General features: G+C 40.7%; 1 protein-coding gene across 3 annotated transcripts in view; it reads right to left on the reverse strand.

Annotated features, from left to right (window-relative positions):
* SRGAP1 (SLIT-ROBO Rho GTPase activating protein 1) overlaps positions 1–23,495 on the reverse strand; it is a 298,498-nt gene that overhangs the window by 49,590 nt on the left and 225,413 nt on the right. For all 3 annotated transcript variants that reach the window (XM_005680226.3, XM_005680227.3, XM_018047993.1), the window contains exons 9-11: positions 7,776–7,973; positions 7,233–7,317; positions 33–60 (exon numbers count right to left, since the gene is read on the reverse strand). In XM_005680226.3, coding sequence (XP_005680283.1) covers positions 33–60; positions 7,233–7,317; positions 7,776–7,973 — 311 coding nt within the window. The remainder of the gene's footprint in view (positions 1–32; positions 61–7,232; positions 7,318–7,775; positions 7,974–23,495) is intronic.

Consider the following 23,495-nt stretch of genomic DNA (forward strand, 5'->3'; position numbering starts at 1 on the left):
GACACAATGAATATGTTAAAATATTTTCCTACCTTGTAGTCATATATTCAGCTCTATGACCTGCAGGAAAGCAAAAAAAAAAGTCAACTGAATGGAATCAGTGGAATGCATTGGGTAATCTTTTATATCATCTGTCCCTTGATTTATGATGCTGAGTTTATAATAACTCACACATTTTACGGTGGACAGCATGAAGACAGCATATACAGATAGACAAAAAATTCAAAGTAAGTATTTCATGAAATCTATACATAAAAAATAAATTCCATAGATTAAAGAAATGTTTCACTTGGGAGTCTGAGGCAGGGAGCTTTCTTTTTTATTATTATTTTTTAAACAAGAAATAGCTGCTTGATCTTAACTGTAAGTTCAAAGATGAAATACAAATAACACACAACCAAGATTTCAACATTAGTTATTCCCTCTGTCTTGACTGATAACTGTGAGAGAGAAGCAGGGGGTCAGGTAGGGTTAGGAGAACTCAATTTGTTTTAAATTGGTATTCTTTCGAGAATATGAAATCAGGCAGAGAAGTTGTACTCTACAATCAGAAATGACATTTGCAGATATTAAAGTACAAGGACCTTAAATTATGCTACATTATACCAACTAGTAAGCTAAAAGCCTTTCACAGAATTCCCTGTCATTCAAAACATGAGGTTCTTATACATTCAGGCTTCTTGGTTTGTTTTAAGCAGCTCTCTTTTTGTGGTGCTCTAATAATTTGAGCTAATTTCAAGTCTGAATGCGTCTATGGTGGCTGTCTGCTCTTTCTTATATTTAGGGTGGAGTAGTGGGAAGGGGTGTGGGAGAGTTGAACCATTCAACTGGTTTGTTTGCAAAATGATGATATGGTCCTGAAAATGCTTGAAAATACAGCTGGCAGAGAAGTGTCATGTTGCAGCACCAACAGGTGAGACCAGCCCATCAGATCACAATGCAATGATTCAGGCTTGTAGGGCAAGGCCAATACAACAATGGTAGAGAGTGCTGGCTAGCTGGGAACTGTGAATGAATACTCCCAGGCTGCAACACAATCTTTTACCCTACCATCTGCTTTTGAATAACAAGTAACATAAAGCATTTGGTTAATATCTATTTATTAAATAGGAGGCACCAGTTCATATCAGAGCAAACCTTTCTCAACACAGATGCAGGCTACTGTAAATCTTGGTAGAATCTATCCTTGGCCAAGACTTGGGGTTGGGGAGTGGGAAAGGGAGATGAATCTGATTGTTTCCTCCACTACGCAGTTCCTTCCTTTTGCTGGCTTTCTGCTACTTTAAAAAGAAAATAAAGATATAGAACTCCAAAAGAATATATAATAGTTATTCCTAAATGGATGGGAGAGAAGGTCTATGGGAAAGTGGAGAAGGCAGACAGTGAGCTAAGTGTGATGTCCTAGGGGATGGCCTTCAGCAGGAAGTTGGCAGTACAGGGTTACTGCACAGAGAGAAGACAGGGCTGGAGGTTAAGATTTAAGAGCTGCTACTCTTTAGATTGTGTTGGGGCCATGAGAGTGAGCTGAGATCACCCAGGGTGAGTCAGTAGAATGAACAAAGGATTGAGAGCAGAGGAAATAGCTGACTTCTACTGTACTGTATTGTCATGTTGCATACTTTATTACAACACAAAAGTATGACATAAAATACATGTATTAGTAAGAACAATAAAAACAGCAATGATGTCTAACATTTATCGACACTGTTCTAAGCACTTTCTGTAGAGTAATACAATTTTTATAACTTTATGAAGTAGGTACTGTAATATTGCTAGACTGAGCCTATAGAAGACAAGTGATTCGTCCAAGGTCACATGGTCAGTATGTGGTGGGTCTGGCCCTAAAGCCCAGGTTTGTTTTAATTCTAGACCCAAGCTCCCAAATATACTGTAAAATGCGTATCTTTTTCTCCCCAGCAAACTCAGAAAAACCCTAGAAGACAGGTAGAGATATCTGTCTGCCTCATATGGATAAAGCCAAATACAAAATACTGAAGATTTAATAAATTAAATAAATTTTAAAAACAACTTTAATACCTATCAAATTAAAGAGAACCACAGAGGTTAATAACTTCCAAGTGATTTAAAAAGATGCTAATGATAATTAAAAGACACTTACTCTTTGGAAGAAAAGTTATGACCAGCATATTCAAAAGCAGAGACATTATTTTGCTGACTAAGGTCCGTCTAGTCAAGGCTATGGTTTTTCCAGTAGTCATGTATGGATGTGAGAGTTGGACTGTGAAGAAGGCTGAGCGCCAAAGAATTGATGCTTTTGAACTGTGGTGTTGGAGAAGACTCTTGAGAGTCCCTTGGACTGCAAGGAGATCCAAACAGTCCATTCTGAAGGAGATCAGCCCTGGGATTTCTTTGGAAGGAATGATAATAAAGCTGAAGCTCCAGTACTTTGGCCACCTCATGCGAAGAGTTGACTCATTGGAAAAGACTCTGATGCTGGGAGGGACGGGGGGCAGGAGAAGAAGGGGACGACAGAGGATGAGATGGCTGGATGGCATCACCGACTCGATGGACGTGAATCTGAGTGAACTCCGGGAGTTGGTGATGGACAGGGAGGCCTGGCGTGCTGCGATTCATGGGGTCGCAAAGAGTCGGACACAGCTGAGTGACTGAACTGAACTGAATGATAATTCCTTAGAAACTAAATGCTTTACAATGTTTAAATTTTACTATTTTTGTTAAAATATCCTAATTGAATAGCCTCTAGATTTAGAAAATGATCAGATATAAAATGGCTTAAAATCATTTTGCTCCATCCATCCATGGTTAATAGTATTTGATAAAAAATTAAAAACCTATAAAAGATACATTTTGATTAATGAATCAAGAGCAAGCTTTGTGAGAACCATCATTCATAGTATAAGCACCACCACCACATCCATTGTTTTTTTCTGCTAATAGTACTCAGTGTGTCCTAACTGATGAATGAGGTTTTATTTTTTAATCAGTATCATCATTAATAGATCAATAACACATAAGCTTAGAAGAAATCTGCTTCCCAGAGAAATGTGAAAGCTTCCAGTGGTCTGAGGATTAGATTTCAATCACTTTCTTTGGAAGGCTACTTAATTATTAAAAACAACAGACAACACCTTCTACCCCAATACAAGCCATTTGGAGGAAAAATAAAATGACCCAGGATTATCTTGCTCTTGGTACAAACAGCTACTTTGACTACTTTTAAAATTTACTTGAGAATTAGGAAGTGAATTATTTTTCAAGCCCAAATGTATTTTATGTCCACAGAGTAAAAGTGAAAACCAAAATATAATTTGGTGGCAATCTGAGTCCCCAAACTAGATAAAATATTTAAAATGCATGCAGCTCACACTGAATGGAGGCATCCTGGATTTTGTCCCTAATGAATGATTGATAAGGCCTTGTGGCGTTACTTTCCAGCCCTTTATCTTCCTTAAAAATACCAACTACTGCAGTACTTTTCTAAAAAAAATAATTATTCACAATCAGCTTTTCTTTTGAAAGTATATTTGTACTTTGACTCAAAGACAAAGGAGTGAGTGATGATAGTCTATTTAATTCCTATGTCCAGAGCTAAAAACAATATAACATGGAACTCAGTTTTCAGTGTTAGGTTATCTATGTTTAGCAAAAATTACACTGATTTTTACAACCTGTTAACTCCAAATGCTGCACTCAAAGAAGTCATGTGAACACCAAGGCTCAATACTAAAAAAGAACAAAATTTCTGTGCTTCAGTTTTACAGACATATAGCTCATTTTCCATGCTTGATTTAACATCTCCTATTTAAAAACAAAGACATCACAAAATGATATAATGGTGTTGCTGAAGGATGAAGAAGACGATGATGATACCTTTGGCCTTAACTCATCGTGTGTTTTTTCTCTATTTCAGTTGTTTTCAAAGATTTGGAATTCTGATATTTGACAGTGCCACTTTAAGAGCCCAATCTAGCTGCTCTGCAATGCTGTAAATCAAAGGACTTACTGGGCCACTGGTAGCCTGCCAAAAGTGAGCAGTAAGACAGGCCAAACACATGTCCGTAGTTACAGTTTCAGCTGTGTACGATCAACTGCTAAATCCCCGAGTTAGGCTCTATTTGTTTTACTATGAAGGCAGTTTTTGCAGCAATGAGCCTAGTATAACTCAGAGATGTGGTTTCTATATAAAAAGTCAAGACTGACCCCAAACGCACTGTTTAATTCTGATCTACTATCAGTTAGCCAACACCAGAGTTGGAGCCCTTCTTAAGGGCTCGCCATTGGATAATCTCACTGTGGGACAGGCACCATTAACTTTCCTGGTCACCCCTTGGTATAAGCCTATTAATGTGAACAGGGCTTGTGTGGAAAGCTGAAGGGCTCACAAGAGCTGAAAGATGGGGCATGTCCTCCACGCTCGGTCTTTCGCTGGGCAAAGCTGCTAGCATCAAGCCTAGGCTGTGACCAAGGGCTGGGGAGCAGAGAGGTCTGCAGCCAGTGTGTCTGCTGGCCCCGGATGAGAACAATCCAGTTTTTTGTGCAGAAAAAAATCCAATTCAGTGAACATCTGGAATACCTGAACATAGCTTGTGTCAACAGGACACTGGAAACCACTGAAAGAGATTACAAGAGAAATCCTGGCACAGAGTTCACCAGGTATGATATAGTTTTATACAATTCAGCAGCTAAAGACAGAATCTGGCTAAAATATAACCTTAGCCAATAATGGCATATAAAATCATATCAACCAGTGGGGCTTCCTCTCCAGGAGACAGAAGGGAATCTATGCAGAATGAGTACCATAAAGGTTTCAGAATGTGATCAGAGTACTAACATATGTCTGCCTGTGGCTCCAAGAATGAATTCACCCACTACTTCATTCCCTCCAACTCACAATTTCTCAAGTGGTGTCTCCAGTCCCGTAAGTATTCAGCTGCACTTAAGATAATTTATGCTTTGGGATGGGCAATGACCTTGAGGCATCACTGAAATACAAGGCATTTGTGAAAAATGGAAAAAAAGAAAAAGACTTCACATATTATGAGGAGAAAAACAAGAAAAAGACATAATAGCTGAGGTAAGACAATTATTCAAAGAAAAAAAAGGGCTTTTTCTTTTTAAGGCTCAAACTTCTGTTACAGAAAAACTGAGAGACTGGTACAGGGAATCTATACCTTCACATAGATTTCCCAACTGATAACATTTTACAATAATGACTTTATTTCCTTCTCTCTCCCTCATTGTTACATATGTCTTTTTTCCTGAACCATCTGAAAGTAAGTTGCAGAATTAGGACACTTAGCAAGCATTTCTTAATAATAAGAATATTCTCCTTCATAAATTTATCATATCTAGGGAAATGAAAAATTCATTCATAATATCATATAATATAGTCTATATTTAAATTTCCCCAATTATCACTAAAGCATCTTTTATAACTTTTGAATCATGATTATGATTTTTGATTCATAATCGAATGAATATCTATACATTATATTTAGTTACTTGATTTTTTGGTCACCTGATGTGAAGAGCTGATTCACTGGAAAAGCCCCTGATGCTGGGAAAGATTGAGGGCAGGAGGAGAGGGGGATGACAGAGGGTGAGATGGTTGTATGGCATCACCGATTCAATGGACATGAGTTTGAGCAAACCCTGGGAGATATTGAAAGGACAGGGAAGCCTGGCTTGCTGCATGCAGTCCATTGGGTTGCAGAATCAGGCATGACTTAGCAACAATAATTTTTTAAGACACTTTTTAGTACTTTGTTATTTTTTTTCCTAAGTAAAATTGGCCTTTTATCTTAGAGTCTGGCATTCTAACTGCAATTCATGGTATTTCAGGTTATGATAACCTTTCTACATGTGGACATTCCCTGAGGATAATGAGTCCTTTGGAGGAGACCAGGAGATAAGGTGATAGAAACACCTTGTTTTCTGGGCAGGAAAGTTCTAAAACTGTAGGAGGCAAGAGTTTAGGTCAACTCTTTTTAGCCTGAGTTGTTCACACAACTTGCTCCCTGATTTCCCTCTCCCATCTGTATTGTCTTTCACTTTTTATAACTTCCAGCAAGATCTAGTGTGAAAAATAAGAATTAAATGTGTTACCGACTGGTACTGAGGTACTTAGGACAGGGACCTGGTGGGTTTTTTTCTCCCTTTTTTAAATTTCACAAAGATGAAAAGAGAAAAACATCTGCACTAACACTATCCCTTTGCTTGTAATCCTTTCTCTCTCCTCAGTTTTCCCATCTGTGAAAAAGGGGGAAATAGTGCTCAGTTAAATATACAGCTCAGAACAATGCCTGGCACACAGAGAGCTTTCTATAAGTGGTTGCTATTGTTGTTTTTATTTTTACTAGATATAGTAATAGAATGAAACTATTTCTCAACTAAGACCAATCTTACTGGGGCTGGGGGGAGTAGAGGGGGAGAAGGCACCCAAACTGGTTTAACTGGTTTCTAGAGTCCAAAAAGGCAATAGATGAGACAACAAATACCAGCCCATTTAAACAAAAGGGGTGGGACTGGAAGGGTGGGGAAGTACACCAAGGACAGGAAGAAGTGACTGGGGCAGAAGAGGGGGGCTGTCAGCAGGTGGGAACAGGCGCAGTTCCTTATACTTCTGTACTCCTAGAAGCACTGGGGCTCTGAAGACCCTTCTTTGCAGCTCTGTGTTGGCTTTGCAGCCCTAGATTTCACTGTTCTGCCTCCAAGTTAGCATAAAGTTTATAGGGAAAATAATTTCAGAGAATTCCCTGGTTGCCCAGTGGTTAGCACTCTGCCCCCCTTACTGATGGGAGCCTGGGTTCTGTCCCAGATTGGGGAGCTAAATCCCATAAATTGCGTGTTGGTGTTTAGTCACTCAGTCATGTCTGAGTCTTCTGCGACCACACAGACTCTGGCCCGCCAGGCTCCTCTGTCAATGGGATTTTCCAGGCAAGAATACTGGAGCGGGTTGCCTTTTCCTTCTCCAGGGGATCTTTACAACCCAGGGATTGAACCCACATCTCCTGCTTGGCAGGCAGAACCACTGAGCCACCTGGGAAGTATGGCACAGCCTCCAAAAGAAAAAAGGATAAAAGGAAATAGTTCCAGGGAAAATTTGATTCTTACACAGATAAAGCCAAATCTAAACATATGCTGTTCTCTGCTTCTTCCAGCACAAATTCACGGTTCATATTCTTCATGGAACACATACACAACACAAGATATAATCCAGGTCATCTCCCCAACTCCGTCAGATAACTGACCTTCTCCAAGCGTCCTCTGCAACAAGTCATGCTTGGCTTGAAGTTTTGTGATGAGATTACTACCCTCCAAATATTCTCTGAGTTTCTGCAAAAGGAAAAATACATTTTTAACTTTAAAAGAAACTATGTGATGTCAAGGAACTTCCCACAGGATATCTAAAAATCCAGCCATTCTTACCTTCTAGATCCTAGAATCTTGTTATGCAAAGTATGCTTCTGATGCAGACCAGTGGCATCAGCCTATTAGAGGTGTGAACTCTCAGTGACCCCCACGCCAGGACTATTGGCATCAGAACCTGCATTTTAACAAGCTCTCGTGGTGACATGTATGTTCATGAGATTGTTTAAAAGTTCTGTTTTAGAGCTGCCCTTTTTAACTTTGTCTGCATATCAGCACTATCTCCTAAACCGTATCCCAGAATTGCTGAATTGGGAACTCTGGTCTTAATAAAGAACCCTAGATGATTCTGATACAATTCCAAAAGCAGAGCTGGGGGACCCCAGATTGGAGCCCCAAAGAGGCTGGGCAAGCGGCAGGCGTACCATGAAGTAGAACTGCTCGGTCTCCTGCTGGTTGGCTCTTCTCTTGGCGATGCTGGGCTTACTCAGATAGGTTTCAGAGACCGTGGACTTCACAGACTCTGTGGAGCGACTGTGCTGGAAGCATTCAGAAACATCGTAGTCCTCGATAGTGACCATATCCTGTATTGTCTGCAGGGTGGCCTCAGTCGTTTTCTTAACCTGGGAACAGGAGTACATCTCTCCAGTGAGTACCTTATTTCACGAATCCCACACTCAGTGAGAAACCACTCTGTCAGTCAGAAATGGGGGCACAGGCCCTCCCGTCCAAAGTTCAGAGTCCACTGGGGGAACAGCAAGGAGATCAAACCAGTCAATCCTAAAGGAAATCAACACTGATTATTCATTGAAAGGGCTGATGCTCAAACTCCAATACTTTGGCCAGCTGATGCAAAGAGCCGACTTACTGAAGACCCTGATGCTGGGCAAGACTGAGGGCAAGGGGAGAAGGGGGCGACAGGATGAGATGGTTGGATGGCATCACCAACTCAATGGACATGAGTTTGAGCAAGCTTGGGAAGAAGGTGAAGGACAGGGAAGCCTGGTGTGCTGCAGTTCATGGGGTCTCAAAGAGTTGGACACAACTTAGCAGATGAACAATAACAGGGGAGAGAGACAGGTAAATAATACCTCATGTCACAAATATAAGGAGAGGCTTTATTCCAAATTATCCTAAGGAGGACATCATTCATATATGAGTTCTTGTAAATCTCATGTATCATTGGGTACTCTCTCAATTAAATTTTGTTTTAAAGAACCTTCAGTTTAACTGAAATTACACACAGAAAAATGCATAAACAATAAGTATGGCTTTATGAATTATCACCGACTGAACACATTTATGTGATTACCACTCAGATAAAGAAATTTAGTACATTATGAGTACCCTCTGCTTCTCCCAATCACTACACATGCTTTTCTCCTCCCCAAAGGTAGTTACTAAGTACTACAGTATGTACGATTTTTGTTTTGCTTCTTTTGCTCAGCTTTATATAGTAAGATTTATTCATTTCTTCTGAGTATACTATTTCACTGCTGAATATTCATCCCTTTTACTGTTGATAGATGACTTATTTCTGATTTGGGGCCACTATGAATAATATTGCAATGAACACATTTTTGTTGGGCCACATATACTTGAGTAGACTTGCGGCTTATTGGGTATTGCAGACTGTTTTGCAAAGTTATTATTCTCATTTGTATTCCCACCAACACAGGAGGAGAATTCCTATTACTCCACATCCTCAACAACTGGTACTGTCAGTTTAAAAAAATTAAACCATTATGTTGATGGAACTTCCTTGGCAGTTCAGTGGTTAAGATTCTGCACTTCCACTGCTGGGTGCATGGGTTTGTCCCTGGTTGGGGAACCAGGATCCCACATGCCTTGTGGCACGGCCAAAAGAAAAAACAAAAACCAAATAAATCATTACACTGGGTGTGTAACTGCCTCACATTGTGGTTTTAATATGCATTTCTCTGATGGCTGAGATTGAGCACATCATCACATGTTTAAGGCAATTTAGATTCTCTCTCTTGGACACAGTTTGTTTAAATCTCTTGCTCAATCTTATACTGGGTGATGAGCCTTTCTCTTACTGATTTGTAATATGAGTTTGTTGTTAGCTATATGTGTTGCAAATATCTTTTCCTGCTCTGTACTGTGGCTTTTTACTCTTTCTATAGTATTTAGACAAAGTCTCTAGTTTTAATGTAATCAATTGACCAATCCTTTCCTTGGAAATCAGGGCTTTTTGTGTCCTATTTAAGAAACATTTTCCCATCTCATAAGCAGTCATAAGCAGCATACGATTTTATGCTATCTTCTGGGAGCTTTTCAATTTATCTTCCACAATTAGGCTGTACTCCACCTTTGCTTATCAGAGAATCTTCGTAAATCGATAACTGTATCCTCTTCCCAGACAATGTACAGGGTTTGTTGTTGTTTAGTTGCTAAGTCGTGTCTGTCACTTTTATGACCCCAGGGACTGTAGCCTTCTAGGCTGCTCTCCGTGGGATTTCCTAGGAAAACACTGGAGGGGGTTGCCATTTCCTTTTCCAGAGGATCTTCCTGACCCAGGGATTGAACTCGTATCTCCTGCATTCGCAGGTGGATTCCCTACCACTGAGCCACCAGGGAAGCCTGTAGAGAGTTTAGAACATCTTAAAACCATTCACTTTTCCTGAATTATATGCTTTTTTGGGTAAAGTTTCATAACATGATATATATGTAAATATTTGTATACATTTATATATAAGACATTATTGTGATCTGGTCAGCATTCATTTAGCTTTATCCACATAATTATTACATTCTTTGATTTCCATCTCTTACATTTTTAAGAACACTTTTAAGAAATTCTTTTAACAAATATATAGTTAACTTACAATATTATGTTAGTTTCAGGTGTACAGCAAAGTAATTCAGTTATATATATATACACAGTTTTTTAGATTCTTTTCCATTATAGGTTATTACAAGATATTAAATATAGTTCTCTGTGCTATACAGTAAATTCTTATTGCTACATCTGTATAACAATAAGGAGAGGGAGTGACAGAAGATGAGATAGTTGGATGGGATCATCGACTCAATGGACATGAGTTTCAGCAAGCTTCGGGAAACGGTGAAGGACAGGGAAGCCTGGTGTACTGCTGTCCATGGGGTTGCAAAGAGACACAACTTAGTGACTGAATGACAAATATCTATTTTATATACAGTAATGTGTATCTGTTAATCCCATACTCCTAGTTTATCCTTCTTCTTTCCCTTTGGTAACCATAAATTTGTTTTGTATTTAGAAATTCCTTTTAGCATGAATCTGCTGGCAGTGAACTCAGACTTAATTGATTTTAAAATGTCTTTTATTTCACCCAGTGGAGAAGGCAATGGCACCCAACTCCAGTACTCTTGCCTGGAAAATCCCACGGATGGAGGAACCTGGCAGGCTGCAGTCCATGGGTCGCTAAGAGTCGGGCACGACTGAGCGACTTCACTTTCATTTTTCACTTTTGTGCATTGGAGAAGGAAATGGCAACCCACTCCAGTGTTCTTGCCTGGAGAATCGCAGGGACGGGGGAGCCTGGTGGGCTGCCGTCTCTGGGGTCGCACAGAGTCAGACACGACTTAGCAGCAGCAGCAGTTTATTTCACCTTCAATTATGAAAGATATCTTTTTTCCCCTGGTGGGCAGTTACTCTCCTTTAGTACATTTAGGATATCACTGTACTTTCTTGTGGCTTTCATGTTGAATGAGAAGTTTACTGTCAGTTTATCATACTTTGAAAGAACTCTGCTTCCTTTCTCCAGTTGCTTTTAAAGTTTTTTATAGTTTAACTACAATGCATCTAGGTAAGGATTGTAAAAGCTTATTTTAAATATATTCAGACTTCTTGAACTGTGTGGTAGTTTTCTTAAGCTCTGATAAAACTTCAGATAAAATTACCTTTGCAAATATCAACTCTACTTTCTTCTCTATCATTTTTTTCTGGGAGTTTATGCTCTCTGTAGCTTACCATTCTCCTCATATTTTCTATCCTTTTGTTTTTCCATGCTGCATTTTGATTACTTTCTTCTAATTTTTCTTTCATTTTGATAATTCACTCTTCAGCTGTGTCTAATCTGATGTTAAAACCATGAACCGATTTATTAATTTGGATTTTTCTGTATTTTGGTATTTCTGTACTTTGGTATTTTTTGGTATTTTGGTATTTCTATATTTCCCAACTCTAGAATTTCTGTGTGGTTCCTTTTCAAATTTATTTCACTGTTTATAGGTTATAAGAGTGCCCTGCTGAAATCTACGCTTGGCTTTCACCTCCTTAAACACAGTATAGAGGTCTTCAGCAGTTCGTTTCTGATAATTTGTTTCTACTGTCTGTTATGTCTTCTGGCTACCACTCATTACGTCTTGTCTCCTTATGTACCTAGTTATCTTTGCTGGACATTTTTGGTAGAATTATTTGAGCTCTAAGGTGAGATTATCATCCTGAGAGAATATTTGTTTATTTTTCCAAGTCATTAGGGGCACTAATAGTTCAGAGTCACTAGATTTTTATTTCTGTTCAAAATAATCTGATGCTCTGCTTTTGGGAACACCTGGTTCCTTAGGTTATGGATTTCAGGCTTGGCTATGTACCTTGCCCTGGATAGTGAAATGTTGAAAGAATCAGCTGAGTGACTCGGTCCAGCATTACAGAAAGTAGAAATATGTTCAATTTTTAAACAGTATGTTTGGTGCAATATGTTTTTTGAAATATGTTCAACTTTTAGTTGTTTATTTGAACAACAGAATATTGTTTAGAGAAGAAACACTAGCTATCAGTGCTATTTCAGAGGCTTAGAGAGGTCATGAGACAGAGGACATTTTAAAAGGAGGCAAAAAATTTAACAGACTTAGTCATTATTCCTGAGGATATGCACAATGCAAAGGACACTGGGAAAAAAGCATACTAATGATGACTTTAAAAACAACATTAGAAGTAGTTACTTTAAGTCACGATTGTATATCTACAGGCTGAAGGAGAAGACTCACCACCTTGTAGGTGATGTCAGTGAGATGGTAGAATAAGAAGTCTGCTATTCACATACCTCCACAGAAACAATACTCTGGCAGCCATCCATGGACAAAATGACTGTGGGAGCTTTGGGGTCTAGGTGGGAGCTTGTAAAACCTCACTGGAGCCCACAGCTGACGAGGACCAACATGAGAAAGCTGTTGGCAGGCTTGCCAACCTTGGTCCTGGCAACAGGACCTGGAAATAGCTCCGTTCCCTTGTAGACTCAGCTACAATCCTGTTTGGCACTGGTTCTGCCACCAGCACTATCTGCCAAGGGACCCAGGAGGGGTCAAGCCCACCTGTGCCCCAAATAACCTTGCTGATCTTGGCCTTGGCTGTGGACCCTAGAACAGGTCAAGATGCAGTTGCAGTTCCTCCCAGCCTTGGTCTGAGAGCAGTCCTATTGCCCAGGGACCTGCCAAGAGGCACACTTGTGGACTGGGAGCAGGCCCACCAGCCTCAGTCCAAATGTGAATAACACAGTAGCCCTGTAACTTGGTTCCAATACCTCTTAGCAATGGCCTATGAATAATTACAGCTACCCTAGGGACTCAACAAGAAGTAAGCCCATTTGTGTTTCCAGAGGCAGGCACACCAAACTCTGTCCAACTTTGGATCTTGAAGCAGCCCTGTAACTTGAATCAGTTCCTCTCAGTAGTGATCCAAGAGCAGCCCTGCCTACCTAGGAACCAGGAGAGAGACATGCCCATCTGTGCCCCCAGAGGCTGGCATGCATGCAGACCTTGGTGCCAGCTATGGACCCTATAGCAGACTTGTGACTCAGATCCAGCTCTGCTCAGCTGCAGTCTGGGGCCAGTCCTGCCCTCTAAGGATCTGTCCAGTGACCTAGCAGGTACCACATCCACCCAAGCCTTTGGAGCAGGCCCAGAGACTATGGCCCATACAGTGGAGCAGCAGTAGTCATGGGACTTCTTGTCAATCTCAACAATTCTATTTTTCTTTTTTTTAACTTCTTTCTCAGAAGTAAGTGTCAAGGTTAAATGTGGAACTGTCAGGAAGAATAAAGGAGGTGACAGAAGCCATCAGACACAGTGGCTGGGACTATATATTATCCCATGGGATGTTCTTGACGAAGAAGAACACTAGCTTCTGACACACACAGGCCATGTTAGTAAGTCACAGAGGAGAACATAATGAGGCAAATATGAAACAGCTAACAAGAGGCTTGTGACGACTCCCCATCAGTAGCAGGGAGATGCAATTGGGTCTGGGAGAGGAGAAGCCAAAAACAAGACAAGGAATTATGAAAACTCCTGAAGAACGTGAGGTACCAGGGGAGTGTCCAGGTGGCCTGGACTCTGAGATGCAGGCCCAACTGAATGACGGGGGAGAGGAGACTTCTGTGGGCTTCTGTGGTTGGGTGCTTTTGCCTTTCTTCCCCAGGACATTACAATTATTAGAGAAAACAAGAAATTTCCTTTTCTGAACACACTAGCTTTCTAGCGCTGCTGTCATAAAGTGCCACATACTGTGTGGCTTAAATGACAGAAACTTGTTGCCTCGTAGTTTTAAAGGCCAGAAGCCTGGGATCAAGGTGTGGACAGGGCTGGCACCTTCCGAGGCTGTGAGGAAGGCACTGTCGCAGCCCTGCCTCCTTGGCGTATACACAGTCATCGTCTTTGTCTTCTCTCCATCTGTGTTTCTGTGTTCAAATTTCCCCTAAATATAAGGACATTGATCCCACTGGTTAGGTCCACCTAATGATGGCCCTTTAACTTGACTGTTGTTTTAGTTGCTAAGTCGTATCCAACTCTTTTGGGACCCCATGGACGATAGCCTGCCAGGCTCCTCTGTCCATGGGACTTCCCACAGGCAAGAATACAGGAGTGGATGCTATTTCCTTCTCCAAGGGATCTTCCTGACTCGGGGCTCAAACTCATGTCTCCTGCATTGGCAGCAGATTCTTTACCACTTTACCACTGAGTCGCCTTAACTTGATTACCTCTGTGACATCACCATATCTTCAAATAAGGCAGCCTTCTGAAGTACTGGGGGTTAGGACTTCAACATATGAGTTTGGGGAGCGTATACAATTCAACCCCTAACACAGACATTATTTTATGGCACTGGGCCTGGTGTCTTGCACCTGCTGCAGGCCTATTCGTCCTTTAAGACTTGTCACTCCATTGGTAAAGGTTAACTCCTGAGCCCTGTCCTACCTCCCCACTTAACTACTCCCTCCTTGCCAACACTGACCTTGAACGTATTTCAATTACAGCACTGTATCATTTCAGAGTTAGTAAAAGTTAGGAGAAAGAGACCACATACATCCACCCACACATACGAACTGGATTAATGCCATAGTTAATCGACCAAGGGTACAGAAGCTTACTGCTGGTACAGGCCATATAAGGCAGGGGCAGGGGCAGCATACTTCCTTTGCCCCTGGTACCTCAACAGGGGGCACAGATGCAGGTGACCCAGCACAGTGCTGGGTAAGGTGTGGCCAGATTTGAAAAAACAGTTCAACTTTTGCTACCCCTCCCCTCGGATTGGGAATTCACACTAGTAATCTACCTACTTGCATTTAAGATGCAAGTTTAAAATCTACATACTTGCATTTGAGATGCCTGTTTACAAGACACCTGTTTACAAATACCAGGCTCTCCTGACTTCTGAGAACAAAATTTTCTGAGCAAAATTTGTTCTCAGCAATGATACAACTTAATCTAAAGATGAGAACATCATCATTGCCTAGAGCTCTCTGAACAATGTCTCTGAGTCAGCCGCATCTCAGAAAGCCTGCTTTACTACAGCTGCTAGACTCTGATTTAATGACCCATCTAGGTGGACCTTTTAACAACAGTGGTCTGATGAGCATGCTCTCAAATTCATTTCCTATGAGCAGCTATACCACACTGTATAGAAGGCCTCTGTCTTCTGTCTCCAGCGGGAGCACCTTGAGGTCAGGGACAGCTTATTAACCAGCATGGTGTCTGGAACACAGCAGATTCTCCAGACAGCAGTGAAAATGAACTGAATGGATGGTGGATGCTGAAGTCTTCCTCCTTCCAAATTGACAGACTCCAGAGGAATGCTTGGCATACACCAATAACACAGGGTCTCCTTGCTGACAGTCATCCTGAGCTCTGCCATTTTCTTCTGGATGTCCTAGCCTGCCGGTCACTTTTAGACCATCTGCAGAAACTCTTCTCATTCTGCTTGGTATTCTCCTGGATTGAGGCCCTCCCTCCAATAAGTTAAAGCTTATTTGAAACAAAATACACACACACACACACACCCCTTCTAAAAATACATGTTTACACACAAACACACACACACACCACAGACCCCTTCTAAAAATACATGTTTTCAATGAAGAACAGTTGACCCTCTTTTCAATTTTGGCCAGGATGATGTTATCATTTAAGGGACAAAGGGCAGTTAGCTTTTACTTAGGCTTTTATTGTCAAGCTCATCAGTAGAAGGTTTTAGGCAAGTAAGAATCACTTACGTAAAGAAACATGAAGCTAAAGCCACAGAGATCATCAGACACAGCAATCACGATTAAGTGGTTATCAAGCTTCACATCTTACACCAAGTCTCAGAAGAATCTGACAACTGCCCTTAAGAGTCTGATCAATGATGGACATGGCCTGGGATTCTGCTGCAGTCCGTGGTATTAGGGGAGATGTGGGAGGGAGATGTGATTCTTCTACCACAGATAGAGATGTAAAGCAGATAGGTTAGGGGGTCCCCAGAGAAAGACAACCAGGAATGAATGGCTTTCTTGACATAAGAGGAGCCACTGTAGCCTCCGCTATTTTGTGATCTAAGCCCAGTGCTTGCCCTTGAAAAGGTCTCAGTAATCCATGATCTCAAGGGAACACAGAACAGTTTGTCAAACAGTAGTGCAGTGATAAGGCAGAGTTCTAGTCCTCCCTCAAGGAAAACACATAATAATATATCTTTGAGTTCTGTAGGAACTCAAAGGCTCCCACCCATGTAAAGGATGCAATGAAGATACTGACCCTCTTGATCTCAATCAACTAAAGCTTGGATTCTGCTGATCTTTGCCCCCAGGTCTATGCTGAAATTTTCCTCTGCTTAAACCCCTTCACAACATGCATGTGCCTTTAGGTTTGCTGCTAAGCCGCTAAGCTACTTCAGTCGTGTCCGACTCTGTGCGACCCCATAGAGGGCAGCCCACCAGGCTCCGCCGCCCCTGGGATTCTCCAGGCAAGAACAGCAGAGTGGGTTTCCATTTCCTTCTCCAATGCGTGAAAGTGAAAAGTGAAAGTGAAGTTGCTCAGTTGTGTCCGACTCTTAGCGACCCCATGGACTGCAGCCTACCAGGCTCCTTGGTCCATGGGATTTTCCAGGCAAGAGTACTGGAGTGGGGTGCCATTGCCTTTAGGTTTAAAATTCCCGAATTCTTGCTGCTGAGTAGACACTGCTTTGGGAAAGATTTTCAATGTTCTTACTTGCTGCAAGAAATAATAAACCTTCCTGCGCTTTGGTTTGGCTGCATCTTCTGACATCTACCAAGAGGCAAACACCAATTTTTGGGTAACAGAAAGTATAACTGATAACAGAAGGTATAACCAAAGTATCTCTTACTTTCCCCTTCAATTACCCATGCCATGAAAATTATCTCACACGTTTGCTTAAAATATTATTCATTTTTCTTGAAAATATCCTGTATAAGGACTGTATTTTGGGAATAGTCTGTGAACTGTTGATGAAAGACGTTAAGTGGTGCAGCAAAATTTATATGTTCATTAAACACTGATGCAACTTAAGTGAAGAATTCATTATAGACTATTCCCATTTCTATTCCCTTCAGGGGGCTAAATCCACTATAACTTAAGAGAGACTAGATGTTTTCATATGTGTCACAGTTTTACTTATGGCATAGAAGTGACATGCTTGTGAAAGCTATATTTACTGAACCAAATATTGGTACAAATGGTCTGAAAATGGGGCCAACAAGTTAAAAGTAAGACTGTCCTAAAAAAAGAGGAAGACCTAATTGCTTTACTTATGCAATTCATTTCCCATTTCTTTGGCTTTGATAAAGGTGAGACGGGAGGGAAGAGGGAAGTACACCACCATTCAAAGAATGACGCAGCCATTGAGGATCCAACAGAAACTGATGGAAACAATTGGGCCCAAGATGGCAGAAGATTCAACTCCCAGTACACCTTGAGCCTCATTATACACTCATTGTAATACATCCGGTTCATTTCACTTCAGTCCCTCAGTTGCTTCCGACCCTTTGTGAGCCCATGGACTGCAGCATGCCAGGCCTCCCTGTCCACCACCAAAACCTGGAGCTTATTCAAACTCATGTCCATTGAGTCGGTGATGCCATCCAACCATCTCATCCTCTGTCGTCCCATTCTCCTCCCGCCGTCAATCTTTCCCAGCATCAGGGTCTTTTCCAATGAGTCAGTTCTTCGCATCAGGTGGCCAAGGTATTGGAGTTGCAGCTTCAGCATCAGTCCTTCCAATGAATATTCAGGGCTGATTTCCTTTAGGATGGACTGGTTGGAGCTCCTTGCAGTCCAAAGGACTCTCAAGAGTCTTCTCCAACACCACAGTTCAAAAGGATCAATTCTTCAGTGCTCAGCTTTATAGTCTAGCTCTCATATCCGAAGAAGTAAGAGAGTTCCAGAAAAACATCTACTTCTGTTTTATTGACTATGCCAAAGCCTTTGATTGTGTGGATCACAACAAACTGTGGAAAATTCTTCAAGTGATGGGCATACCAGACCACCTGACCTGCCTCTTGAGAAATCTGTATGCAGATCAGGAAGCAACAGTTAGACATGGACATGGCACAACAGACTGGTTCCAAATAGGAAAAGGAGTACAACAAAGCTGCATATTTTCACTCTGCTTATTTAACTTATATGCAGAGTACATCATGTGAAATGCTGGGCTAGATGAAGCACAAGCTGGAATCAAGATTTCTGGGAGAAATATCCATAACCTCAGATATGCAGATAACATCACCCTTATGGCAGAAAGCAAACAATAACTAAATAGCCTCTTGATGAAAGTGAAAGAAGACAGTGAAAAAGTTGGCTTAAGACTCAACATTCAGAAAAGGAAAATCATGGCATCCGGACCCTTCATGGCAAATCGATGGGGAAATAATGGAACCAGTGAGAGACTTTTTATTTTTGGGGGCTCCAAAATCACTGCAGATGGTGACTGCAGCCATGAAATTAAAAGACGCTTGCTCCTTGGAAGAAAAGCTGTGACCAACCTAGACAGCATGTTAAAAAGCAGACATTGCGTTGCTAACAAAGGTCCATCTAGTCAAGGCTATGGTGTTTCCGGTAGTCCTGTATGGATGTGAAAGCTGGACTATAAAGAAAGCTGAGTGCTGAAGAATTGATGCTGTTGAACTGTGGTGTTGGAGAAGACTCTTGACAGTCCCTTGGAGTGCAAGGAGATCCGACCAGTCAATCTTAAAGGAAATCAGTCCTGACTATTCATTGGAAGGACTGATGTTGAAGCTGAAACTCCAATACTTTGGCCACCTGATGTGAAGAACTGACTCATTGGGAAAAGACCTTCCTGACGCTGGGAAAGATTGAAGGCAGGAGGAGAAGGGGACGACAGAGGATGAGATGGTTGGATGGCATCACCAACTCGATGGACATGAGTTTGAGTAGGCTCCGGGTGTTGGTCATGGACAAGGAAGCCTGGTGTGCTGCAGTCCATGGGGTTGCAAAGAGTCAGACATGACTGAGTGACTGAACTGAACTGAACACAGTCAAAGGCTTTGGTGTAATCAATAAAGCGGAAGTTTCTCTGGAACTCTCTTGCTTTTTTGATGATGCAACAGATGCTGGCAATTTGATCTCTGGTTTCTCTGCCTTTTCTAAAACGAGCTTGAACACCTGAAGTTCACGGTTCACATAATGTTGAAGCCTGGCTTGGAGAATTTTGAGCATTACTTTGCTAGCGTGTGAGATGAGCGCAATTGTGTGGTAGTTTGAGCATTCTTTGGCATTGCCTTTTCTTTGGGATTGGAGTGAAGACTGACCCTTTCCAGTCCTGTGGCCACTGCTGAGTTTTCCATATTTGCTGGTATATTGAGTGAAGCAATTTCACAGCATCACCTTTTAGAATTTGAAATAGCTCAACTGGAATTCCATCACCTCCACTAGCTTTGTTCATAGTGATGCTTCCTAAGGCCCACTTGACTTCGCATTCCAGGATGTCTGGCTCTAGGTGAGGGATCACACCATCATGCTTATCTGGGTCCATCTCTGCACAAAATGTTCCCTTGGTATATCTAATTTGCTTGAAGAAATGTCTTTCCCATTCTATTGTTTTCCTCTGTTTCTCTGCACTGATCACTGAGGAAGGCTTTCTTATCTGTCCTTGCTATTCTTTGGATCTTTGCATTCAAATGGTTATATCTTTCCTTTTCTTTTTTGCCTTTAGCTTCTCTTCTTTTCTCAGTTATGTGTAAGGCCTCCTCAGACAACCACTGTGCCTTTTTGCATTTCTTTTTCTTGGGGATGGTCTTGATCACTGCCTCCTGTACAATATCACGAACCTCTGTCCATAGTTCTTCAGGCACTCTGTCTGTCAGAATAATCCCTTGATCTATTTCTCACTTCCACTGTATAACTGTAAGGGATTTAATTTAGGTCATACTTGAATAGTCTAGTGGTTTTCCCTACTTTCTTCAATTTAAGTCTGAACTTTGCAATAAGGATCTGAGCCACAGTCAGCTCCTGGTCTTGTTTTTGCTGACTGTATACAGCTTCTCCATCTTTGGCTAATTAGCATATGCTAATATGCAATATATTAGCATACGCTAAAGGACACATTCACAGTAACTGTGCCAGTTCTGAGGCCCAATTCCTGGAAATCTCTGCCCTTTGTCCCAAATAGAATACACTTCCCATTTGTTAGCTATGCAATTATCCAGCCCATAAAAACTAATCATCCTGGGCTGCTTCTGAGACAACAGCATTCTGCCTACGGAATGTTTATCTCTCTAAATAAACTCTCTTTGACTTTACCTTTCCTCACTCTTGAATCCTTTCCTGTGTGAAGCCAAGGAGCCTCACTTGGTGGCCCATTCTAGGAACTCGCCTGAAACCTGACATGACCATCCTCTCACATCCCATTTCCTGCAACAAAGGGAGAAAGGACCTCTAAGGAAAGGGAACTGTGACCTATGGGAAATTCCTCCAGAAGCGAGCTTGGAAACAGAAAAGCCACAAGAATGACCCTAAGCTGAAATGCCTATGACAAAGCCTAAAAGTAAACTTCTTCTTTCCCTTCCCTTTTCTTCCTTTTTTCTTTCGTTTTCCTTCTAGTTTTGTTGAGATATAATTGGCATATATCACTGCATATGTTTAAAATACAGAGCATAATTATTTGACTTAACATACATCATGAAATGATTATCACAATAAGTTCAGTGAATAGGCATCATCTCACTGATACAAAAAAAGAGTTACTCTCTTAACAAATTTCATATATAACACACAGCAGTGTTAATTATATTAATCATGTTGTACATTACACCCCTAGTATTAAATAAAAATTTATCTTATAACTTAGAAATTTGTACCTTTTGATGACCTTCATCTAATTCCCCCTCCCCTCCACTCCCTTCTCTTTTTCTATATGTTTGTCTGTTTTTGAAGTATTATTGACCTACAGCATCGTATTAGTTCTGGCGTACAACACAGTGATTTGACATTTCCATACGTTACAAAATGATCACCACCTTAAGCCTAGTTACCATCTGTCACATATCACAAAGATATCACATAGCTATTGACTATATTCCTCATTCTGTACATTTCACCCCTTTGACTAATTTATTTTGTAATTGGAAGTCTGTACCTCTGAATCTCCCTATTTCGCTTGAGCTGTAAACGTTCAGAAAGCGGACAAAGCTGTGTAACATTAGGCTGGAAAGAGTTTGGAAAATGTTTATAGTGAGAATGGTATAAATGATCATTTAGATTTAGGTTGCTTTCAAAGTGTTGCCTTTAATAGTAATGTTTATTAATGTTTCACTTTAAAGTTTTAATAAAAAGTTACATATTTAAGTTAGAAAAAAAAAGAAGAAAAAATTGGGAGCTATATGGGCAGCAGGCCCTGCTTAATTCTATGGGCACAATAAATGGTGGACAGTAATAAGTATTTGTGGATTGGCTGACTAGAAGTTGGAATCATAAGACTAAGGTACAAGTTTACAGCATAATGAAATTACAAGCTCATTTAAAAAGATTTAACAGGCAAATGTAAAGGCAAATGTATATGAAGACATTTCACAAATGCTTACTGCTCTCTTTTCTTTAAGACAAGTGCTAAAAATTCAGATATATTTCAGGACCAGTCGAGTAATGAAAATAGACATGTGGGCTGAGTGGTGAGCATGGCAAATTGGAAGCATGAGTTCTATGTCTAAGGGGAATATATACTATTTAGCCCAAGTCAGTTACCATCCTACAGAAATAAAGGTCTAGTAATGTTAAGAACTCATTTTTACAAGCTGAAAAATCTATATTTTTAGGCAAAACTTTCAATTTTTAAATGACAGTAACAATTGAAAACAAAAATTAAGCACTGTATAGCAAATAAACTTTGTGACCAGACGTGGTCTGTGGGCTCTCCCTTAAGATGGTCTTCTATAGTTCCAAGGGGTGCCCAGTATTTATGGTTGTCTAAGATTGGGTAAAAAGAGTCATATTCTATCTAGCTCCCCTATCTCAGCTTTATTAAGTGTGGATGAAATTCTCCCTCAACTTTGATCTTTTCACTGGGCAGTCATATTATTTTTAGTTAATTGAACTCTTTCCAGTGAATTTTAGACTTTATGAGTATATATATAAGTTTGTACAGAGGCAGAAAATTATACAGAATTATGCATGTGTTTCTTGTACATTTTGATCTGTTACTAAGGTGTCAATTTTCTGTCCTTCTATCAGTGGAAGATCAGAGGCAAATTTCTTATTCATGGTGGAGAAAAGTGTTATACAGGGCCTTCAAATCAACAATGATTGCTATGTTGTTCCCAAGTTAGTTCCCTTACTTTTCACATTGTACATATGACTTGTTATAGACTGTTTCTTCCACTAGATACAAGCTAACTGTAACTTATTCATCTCTGTACTTTCCACACCTGGCAAAATATGTGGAATGTAAGAGTCACTCAATAAATATTTACTGTACTGAAATGAACTGACCCACAGCATTAAAACTCCTTAAGTTGGCTCTCAATGCTTCTGGTTACATGATTTCAACTTCACCTTCAGTTTATGTCCAAAGGAGAGGCTGGGTGACAACCAAACTGCTTTAGTCTCCAACTCTGAAATATATTGAAGCCTCTTTCCCTCTTTCTATACCTAAGGACATCTGCTGATTGTCATAAATCCACTTTAAATCTTACTTTCCTCGGGGATTCCATTCTACTAGTTTGTTCCAGATCCAGCCATCATAAACTACATCATGCCCACAAGAAACTTCAGGACAATCTAATTCATTTGTTTCTACAGTAAATTAAAAAAAAAAAAATAGCCCTCAGAAAGCACTGTCTACTCCTATTAGTTTATAAAGTAATTGTGCTTCTTCACTTTATGCCCATAGGAGAAGACGAGGGTCACAAACTCAAAGGGTTGCAGAGGCCAGACAGGTAATGTAAATGGACTAGTCTACGGGAAGAAAATCTGGAGCTGAATGACTATGGCCAAGTGGAATTCAAGTACCCCAGCCTTTCCCTTCTTGAGGCAGCACAGGGCCAGAGTTGCCACACTTTCCCATTTTTAATAGGTCTAAACTGTGGGAGCCAAACAAAACAGGTCTGTGCGCTGCCAGTGTTGGCCTTGTGTATAACACACTATTTCCCTAGAGTTTAGAGGCTGTTTCCAAATAAAACCACCAGAGCGTATGCATTAAAAAAAAAAAAAATTGGAAGTCACTACGCATACAAACCCTAGGCCTAATAGGATCCAGTAAACTGCTATTAGGTGAGTATTTTGTGATGCCAAGCCAAAACCCTACGCTCTAAAAACACCTCAAGGAGAGCAACAGTTCTCCTTGGGAAAAGCTCATTAGTGGGACTTTACACAGGGACTGAAGTTTTAATCATGCTGGTTGCATCTTAAACACCCATGTT

The sequence above is a fragment of the Capra hircus genome, chromosome 5, assembly GCF_001704415.2.
Source record: "Capra hircus breed San Clemente chromosome 5, ASM170441v1, whole genome shotgun sequence".
Classification (NCBI taxonomy): Eukaryota; Metazoa; Chordata; class Mammalia; order Artiodactyla; family Bovidae; genus Capra; species Capra hircus.